Here is a 9,417-nt window from a genome sequence, read left to right on the forward strand (position 1 = left end):
ATAATAACCCCCTCATTTTATGAATTTTTCCCAAAAAAGTCTGAAAAAGTGCCAAAACCTTCATTTTCCTAGGGGTTTTTGGGAAAATCACCCCAATATCATTTTATAATGAGCCCCCCCCCCCATTTTATGGCTTTTTCCCTGAAGTACCCACCCTCCCCTACAATTTAGCACAAAAGAGTACATAAATCATCATCAAAAAATAACAAACTAGAAATTCACTATGCCATCATTCATCACAACATCAATGATCTTATATGAAAAACGAAAAACGAAAGTATACCTGACCCACCAGGTAAAGACTGGTTGAGAAGGTCGTCCGGAGCCATACAATCGTTTGGGTCGAAGCCGAGATCTGAAAGCCAACGTAATAGATGTTAGAAAGAACAAACACTTAAGATACTACCAGAATTTACACTTATTGTGCCGTAAGAGTTGAAAGATGTATTCACAAGCTTTGCCTTAAGTTTCGAGGAGATGATTATCATTATACTGTTTATCTCTCTATAATTACGTAGAAAATAAAATACCTGCATTAGTCTTCATCGCTGACGACAGTAAAAAAGCATTAGCATTTTGCTCGGTGTAGTGATTATTGGTTATTGGCGAATAACTCGACCGCACAACGGTATTTGTGTTTCTCCCTACGGTCAAAAAAGGAATGAATTATTTTGTTGACTTACAGTACTTTGATTCAAACAAGAAAATAATAGAAGTAACTTTATGATCTTGCAAAAATGCTCGAAAGGTTAGAGCTTTTCCCCATTTACAAGTGAGGCATATCTAGCCATTATGCTAAACTAAATTTATAACGTGAGTGTGTGATGATATCGTTAACTTACTTTGGACAGGAGATGATTCGGCTGGTGATGATTGGTTATCCACGGCAGGATGGCGGACGCTGCTAACCACGGAAAATTGTGGGCTCTTTGATCTTTTCGTTTCTAAACCAAAAGAAGAGTTTTTAAATTATAAGTAGCTTAATAAAGCATTTCTATATGTTTTTAAAATCACGGGCTGCGGCAGCTCGACCAAAATTTTTCAAAGCAAATGTAATTTCTGTTTGAACCCTTGAACAATCAAAATGTAAAATGAAGCCAGTTCGTCAATTCATGACTCTGTTTGCTTATTCTACAGAAACAAGGGCAACGTATGAGACCTCGATAAAAGTAACGGTATCATGGCTCGCACCCTATGTGGGTCGGAGCCATGGGTATTCTGTTTTAAATGTTTTAAATAGAATTTTGAACAATGCATGTGTATACTAACCGTAGTTTTGGTTTTGTTTTTTCTTGACAGGGCTATCATTTTCTGTCGTGGAATAACAGCACTCGTTAAGGTATTCGTAGTTGTCTGAAAAGTAAAAAATGGATTGGAATTGATGATTCAAAACTTCATACTGTAATATTTAGTCACTCTATTATTTAGACTACAAATTTCTACATTTACTACGTTTTACCCTTTGTTTTCTAATATTTTTATGCTATACATCATCAAATTCAAGTTAACGATTAAAAATAAAAAATTCAATAGCAAACAAATGGGCTTATTTCATACCGTGGTGCTTTTTTATCTCCTGGATGGTATAAGAAGGCCAATTTTCATCCAAAGGCGCATTGTCTCTTGATTTTTGGGCCGCACCATATTTCGGCCAATAAAGCGTTCTGTCCCTTATCCAATCCGTTGGGGCGATGCATTCATGGGGTTCCCCGTTTTTCCTTGTGTATTTGAATAGAGCATATGCCATTTTACTAAAAAAGATTTTCAGAAATTAGTTATTTATTTTTAGTACTAAGCTTGGGGTTCCATGACACAGGGTGTCTACGGAAATTTTTTGATCATTTTCAAGGTTTTCAAGGTTTTTTGACAAAATTTTAGTGCTTTCTCAAGGTTTTTTGGGCCATTTACCGGGTATTTTCAAGGTTTTTCGAGACTCAAATTGGCTTAAAAGGTATGATATCACTATAGGACGAAGTGTATGAGAGACTATTTCCATTAATTATAAATAATGTGTATTTTACAGAACGAAAATCTATATATAGAAAGAGTTATTGGACAAAACTTTCACGAGTAAAAACTTTCGTGACGTGACGTCGAAGATTCGCGAACTGGTTTCCCAAAAATGTATGTACACTAAATTTTAATGAATAATAAAGGAAGCCCCAGCGGTTTGCATGATATTTTTTGGCGTGATCGCTAGGTTAGGTTGTATCTCCTTCGTTCCGCTTAGAAGTTTTACGCCCGGAGCGCAGGAGATATGACGTAGCCTACGTGATCGCATGATTCAGCATAGTTTATGGCATGATCGCGTGATTAAGATTTTGGCGAGATGGGTGATGGAGCAAAATGTTGAGGCGTGATGCTTGATTTGAATTTTGATGATTCTCGTGATCGCGTGCTTGGAGGAAAAATTTTGCGTGATGGCGTGATTCGGGACGCCGCTGGGGGGCCTCATCAGGGGTGTGAAATCAGTAGTATGATAAATGAAGAATTATAGTAACATTGAAATAATAACAAGATCGTTATTAAACGGTAAACAAACACATTTCTTTTGAAAGTGTTCTTTTCTTAAGTTAGCGTGTGATGGATTCAAGTTCCTCTTCAATAAGTATATTCCAAGCTGCTTGGAATCGATGTTAAAAACATTGAAGTGGGACGATAGATCGGATAGTTTGTACGTGTCACAAAGAAATGTTCCATTATTCTCTATTCTCATTAGCTGAACTAGTTTATCAAACGAAATAAACCAAGAATCTTTGCCATCTGGCTTGTACTTCAACTCAAGTGGTTTATTCATATAGTAGCTGCCATCTAGCTCATCACATCTTTTAACGATCTGACTGAGTGGGTTGTTTCTTCCTCTAACAAGACGTTTTATCTTTTGAAGATGGTTCTCGAATTGAAAACATGAAAATTTAATCAAGGGTAACTGAAATCTCTGAACGTCGTCTGGAAGGTGTTCAACATTATGCACGTTATAAACACAAAATGTTTCACCGTAATGAACATGACAATTGTCAACAAAATACTTCAAAAGACCACGAGCAGCTCCAATGTTTCTGTTTCTAATAATGTCGTTTTCTTCACTGAGCAATCGGATAGCGATGGAATAACTTAGAAAATGCTTGAAAGTGGGCGATGAGAAATAGGGTGGCAAAACTACCGATCCAGTGTACAACAAAAAAGACTTGAGTTCAGTAGCTTTCCATCTATCTAGTTCAGATAAGGTCCTTGCTTTACGCGCGAATTCAGTCGGAAGCTCAATAGCATTCAAAGCAGCAGAAATGGCGTTCAAATAAGCAGCAGATAACTTCCCAGCTTTAATCTTTCGGAAAGAACCTTTGATGTAGTACAGGAGACGTCTGGTGATACCAAGGTAAACCAAGTGCATTGGGTCAAGAGTAATATCTTTAATCATATCAATAGGTAGGTCGGTAAGCTCAGAGATGCCAATTTGATGACGTTTTCCATCTTCGTCAGGTATAGCGTACACATTCTCGCGAAATAGTTCATCGGTACGTTCTTCATCAGCTCCTTCTTGATTTCTATCAAAAACAATTCTATTTTTCACACTCTCACCTTTAATACCACAGCGCTCACATGCATAATAACCCGTGTGCTGAATGATACTTTTCATACCGGCACGTGCTGGTGCATCCGATGTCAAACAGAACAATGATACGCGGTGGTGAACATTATTGAACGTTATCCCATTGTTAATCAAGTGTCTCATCTCAACAATAAAATCATGCATGAATTCGTTGAAAGGAGGTTTCGATTTGCCACAAAAAAATGCTACAGAAATTGGTTTAAAATTGTGAAACTGGATAAGAATAGGCCATAGATTGATTGTGCTCGACTTAAAAAGAGGGAGACCGTCCATATTGACAAAGAGAGCAATACAATCTAAATTGTCGTAGAATGATAACAGTTTCGTAACTCTTCTTTCGACGCCAATGTATATGTATTGTCCGAGACCCATCGCTGTTTGAACAACTGTCCTTTGTGTATTCAAAAGTGTTCTTCTATCCTTGGGAACGTTATAGCCAAGATCTACAACAATACTTAGCATTTCATTTACACAAGCCCTCGTACAATTATTTTTGAGTGCCCATGTCTTTAGTTTCTCGCAAAGAACTCCGTCGATCTCGTCATCTAGGCAATCAAAATCTGATTCCATAGAACTAGAAGAGTCAGAAGAAGACTGTGAAGAACAGGGGGGTGATGCAGCACAAGCTCCAACCAGAATTGCAGGGGGCTCTAACAACTCGTCATCAACATCACTCTCAGGCGACATAAAACCTGTTGACTGACAGCCATCATTGTCATCTACGCTCATGTCAAAATCATCGTCTCTGCTGTCATTTGAAGCAACGTTAACATCAGATGAATCAGTATCATCTTTGTTGACATTTGAAATGATCTGAACACTTCTTCTCCTATCCCTCCATGACTTCAACCTTAAAATTTGAAAATGCATATTCTAAGCTAGTTAATGTGCTACTTAAAGTTTACAAAGATCCAAAATGCAAAACATTTTCAATAAAACTCGACATTTTTCAAATGCAGCTGAAAACCCCACTCTAATATTAAATGATACTATGACATTGACTTTCTACTAGAGATGCTGCAGCTTGATACCATTTTGAAGATAAACCAGCAAAATAACAACCGAAAACTCAATTCAAGACGAACCTACACAATATTTGGGTAAATTTTGTATAAGTGAGGTTTGTTAATTAGGAGTTACTACTTAAAATTAAGCCTTATCAAAACAAACTATTCACCTTTCATTATTTGTCTTGGCACTACTCATGTCATTTCGAGCTTCTTTGAATGCTAAGAAGCAGTCCAACAGCTAGTCAAATATTCACATCTGTAAATTACACACAATAGTTCATTTCACCACATACTATTTATACAAGCTATACCAGATTACACTAGTGTATGTACAACTTTTTTAACAATCTGCTTCTATCTGAAAATGCTTCTGCTCCTTCTGACCAGGTCATAGGACCTCTATGTGAAATTTCCTCCTTGACATTTTTTGTACTTTTGTATTTTGTACGTTTTAGTGATTTATGACCTAACTAGACGGTTCCCGTCGTCGCAAACGCCGGTTATGTTTTGGCTTACGTAAGGCCTTTGGATACTAAAGGATAAGAAAGCAAAAAAAATGAATTTCTTCAAAAGTTACAAATATTATTTCTCCTTTAGTTTTAGCAATCTCTGACATTGTTTTGGGATAAAATGACATATCATTAAAAGACTAAATGACTTTTCTTTGAGACAAAGGAAGCAAGCAGAAGCACTGGGGAATCTGCGAAATTGGAAAATTTATGACCTAATTTTAACCCTTTTCGCGTTTTTGGGGCCTACCTAGGCCTGTCTGGTCTTTAAAATACCAACCAGATATGTAGCCAACTCAAATTTTTACAAACAATCATATATTATCGTATATTACCCTTGATCAAAATTTTAGGTGCTAGCATTTGTATTTTTTGAGATCTCAGGGGAAGCCCCCCCCAAAAAAAAAATCGCCTAGCAAAAAAGAGGAAAACGCACCAAGGGGTAATCTGATTAGTCCTGCCCAAATAAAGAGAAATTTATCCAATTACAAGACTCACCTTGTCTGTTTAGTAAACACAAAGAACCAAATAACCAAATTTCAAATTCAACTGCTTCCAACCAATACTTTCAAATGGAATGAGCGACTAAAAATGAACAACAAAAACTCGGAGTAACAACAGAATCGCAAGGGTCGCAAACATGTCCTGACCTTGTTGAGAGCCAATGGCTTGTAACAAAATTTCTTCAAAAAATGTAACAGTACAAAGAGTTGGTTCCTTGGATCAATTTTTTTTCTACTCTCAAGGGAGTAACTAAATGAGATAGTGGGGTTGTCTAGCATAATTTAAGGGAAAAAAATAAGATCCAGCTGAAACTTTCTCCAGACCTTCTCTATAGGATGGTTATGCCTCAGGAAAAATTCCCCTAAAATCCCACTGGTGGAACATCCTTTTTTTGGGACATTTCTTTTTCCCCAGGCAAAACCCTAAGGGCAAAATTTTTTGAAAATATAAGATAAGATTTGCTCTAGAACGAGAAACTGAACGGAAACGTGTTCTAGAGCAAACCCGATATATTTGCCCGGGGTATGTCTGCCTTGCTTCCGGGTTAGCCTGTAGAAAAGTGCCGTAGCGCGAATGAAGGCTTCAAAAATTCGTCCGTCGTCCTGAGTTATCTACCGATACTTAACCTCGCTATTATCCAAGTTAGAGTGAACGTACTATATACGAGAATACCGGGGTAACGGTGCTACACGGGATTGCCTCAAAAACGTTCAGTTTGCCAAATTTTTTTCCAGGCAAAATAATCAAAATAAATTGAAATTTCCTAAGAGATCCTTTGTTTTTTTATTGCTGCTGTTGACTTTTTTATTTACATTGTCAGGATCAATGATCAAACAATTGGACGTCTATAATTTGGATTCCCCAGAAAAAGCAGCATTGCATTCAACTCGAGCTCCTGGGATTGTTTTTTATTCAATTAGACATATGAGATGTAATTGTCAACAGTAGTATTTTACATGTAATATTTGTAGGTATTGTTACTGATGTATAAAAAAGATTTTTATTTTAGCCCAAATGAAATTTGTCTCTAATTAAAGTGTCACAAACATAAAATTTCGATCTTTAGTAATTCCTTGAACACCCGTAAACGGACAACAAATTGTCGAAAACATGTATATTGGAATACAGGAGCGTTTGTCGAATTTGTGGTTCTTTACCCTTTGAATTTAAAGCCCGAAAGGGCTAAAGTGAATCTTTCATCTCTCAACCTTAAAAATGTTTGTACGGAATTGCGGGATTTTTTGCCTGGACGGGAAATACCCTACTAAGGGAACTGATTTCGCGGTGCGTAGTAGACGGACACCCCTTTAAACACAATGTCTTAACACTACTGGCATGGGGAGGGGGTACAAATCATCCTCCCTTCAAACTTTTTTCACATGGCTATCCAGCTCGTACTAATATGGTATCGAAACTTTGTGACTTTTGCCAACTTTGGGTGTATTTTCCAAAAAGGTTATACAAAGATTTTGTATTTGCTGACGTCAGCATTTTCGAATATCCTACTAAATTTTCTGCACAAAGAACAAGGAAATTTTGGAAAATTAAAAGTTAAGCTTCTCTTGAATGAAAAAAAGGTAGGACTTAAAATTTCCATCATCTATTCATGATGTAATCTTTTATACGGTAGCACACAAAATAATCCGAACTAGTGGCAAAATTTGCCACTAGTTAGTTCCGGGTTAACTCGGGTGCTTCCGTATAAAACTTTTTCGATGACGTCGTTGTTTCAAAATGGCGCGCTATTTCAAAGATTTTTTGTTCAGTTGGTTAAAAATCTAGTTTGTTACAAGCAAGTCGAAACAGATCTAATAATCACCAGGAGCTTTATTGCCACTCAAAAATTAGTATTTTTTAACCTTTTTCCATAACTTGCAAAATGAATGGTGTCGTGGTTCCCATAACAGCCTGTTATAATGCCTCAAAGAAAGATTTGAAGTTTCAAAGGAAAAACAAATGGAGTGAAATCCCCAAGACCTGTCTGTGATTTTAGAGATTTCTTTAAAATAGTTAGGGCTTTATTGGTGAGAAAAATACTCTGACAAAAAGTTGCATTTTAAATTTTGATAACTTTTTCTAACTATAAATGGTAAAAGCAAAATCAAAAGTTTTCCATCGTATCATAAAAATAAAATAAATGTAGCTAGGTTAAAAATCTAAAACAGCTTTCATAAATGCAAAAAGTAAAATCTTGGTAGACATATTATCTGTACAGGGCTTTTGAGTTTTAAATATCTTGGTTCAAAAATTTTTAAAAGTTTTTATTTAAAATATATGAAGCAACTTCTTACTGTACAGGGTTTTTAAGTTTTAAAAATATAGGTTAAAATGATGTCAAAAAGCTTTAAAAATATATATAACTAAAGTAAACTAGTTAAAAAAATGTCAAGAGTTTGTTATAAATGTGTAAAATGAATCTTTATATAAACTCGTACTGTACAGGGTTTTTCAGTTTTATATATCTAAGTTCAAAATGTCTAAAAATCTTTTTTTAAATAAAATATTAACAAAACTATCAAGGGTTAACACTTCAAATGTCTAGGTAAAATAAAATGTCAAGAACTGTTTAAATGTACAAAAAAATCCTAAAAAGCTGAAGAAAAGCAAACATCCTCCAATATTCAAATGTGCACCTTTAGGTTGACTAGTGTACTACAAATGTCAATTTTAAAAGACAACTTGAAGCAAAGCCAAAGTACAGTCACTTCAAAAATGTTATGTTTTCAAAAAGTAAACAAAGAAATTAAACGAAACTAAAAGAATATCAACTATATAAGTGAAAACCCACTAAAATATAAATTGTCACTTTTGTTTTGCAGCAGTTTTAACAATTTCAAGATTTCCTGATCCACTGGTGTCTTGATCTGCTAGTTTGATAATAGTGATTTCGTTTGACTCTACAACATAGGTTACATCAACAAATTTTCCAAGAAGGAAATCTGAAATTTCTTCTTCTCCAAATAAAGTGTAATTCCACACTTCACTGTGGAGTATCAAATTCAAATGGTCGACTCCAAGAATAACCTTTTTTGACACTGATTCGACGGGCTGAATTGAATTGCATGGAACGCACCTGAATTTATGCGAGGTTAGGGCATGTTGAACCAATCTTGTACAAATGGAACATCTGGACCCACAAGTGAAGTCTTTCATAAATTTTATTTTGCCTTTAATGGTGTCAGTTGGCTTGATTGGTGTCTTGCGGAGTTTTTCATACAGCACTTTAAATTTTTGTCTGGATTGTTCGCTGTTATTGTAGAGTTGGAATTTGTTGTAAGAGTCAGTATCCCGTTTCGTTCTTTTATGGCTACATTTTTCATTTCGAAACAGCTGTCACTGTTTTTAACGAAGATCTCTATGTTGGATGACCAAATTGAGATTGGCATTTGGCCGGTTGAGTCAGCAAATATTCCCTCCAGGAGTTCAAAACCACCACGATTTACCACTTTCTTGTCATGAGTAACGACACCTCTTACGGTTACAGAGTTGTCCATAGGATCAAACGGCTGAGATGCTATTTCATTAACAGTTTTCTTGGGTGCTGATTTCAATTCATGTCGCTCAAATGACATACTACCTGGCGCGATAACTTCAATGGTGGAATGATCATCAAAGATGATTTCCGCAAAGTTTGGATTATCAGGAACAACCTCTTTAATGTTTCGCAGTGTTACTGCTTTCCCAGAACTTTCAAGCGATTTAAATTCTGGACACGAGTCAGTGTTGAAACATATACCACGTCTCAGTGATTGATTTGAAGATGTTTGCATTTTAAAATTAATAT

At 35.9% G+C, this 9,417-nt stretch overlaps 1 protein-coding gene across 1 annotated transcript; it reads right to left on the bottom strand.

Moving 5' to 3' along the window:
* Positions 1–283: 283 nt before the first annotated feature.
* Positions 284–5,704, bottom strand: LOC136798798 (uncharacterized; the record flags this gene model as incomplete). The annotated part of the gene is made up of 6 exons (XM_067055471.1): positions 5,628–5,704; positions 1,558–1,751; positions 1,270–1,353; positions 843–944; positions 531–644; positions 284–355 (listed from the first exon to the last, which is right to left on the bottom strand). Coding segments are annotated over exons 2-6 (562 nt in total), but the record flags the coding sequence as incomplete, so codon positions are not given.
* Between the last annotated feature and the right edge of the window lie 3,713 nt (positions 5,705–9,417).

Source organism: Clytia hemisphaerica, unplaced genomic scaffold (genome assembly GCF_902728285.1).
Source record: "Clytia hemisphaerica strain Z4C2 unplaced genomic scaffold, Clytia hemisphaerica genome assembly, whole genome shotgun sequence".
NCBI classification, from domain to species: Eukaryota; Metazoa; Cnidaria; class Hydrozoa; order Leptothecata; family Clytiidae; genus Clytia; species Clytia hemisphaerica.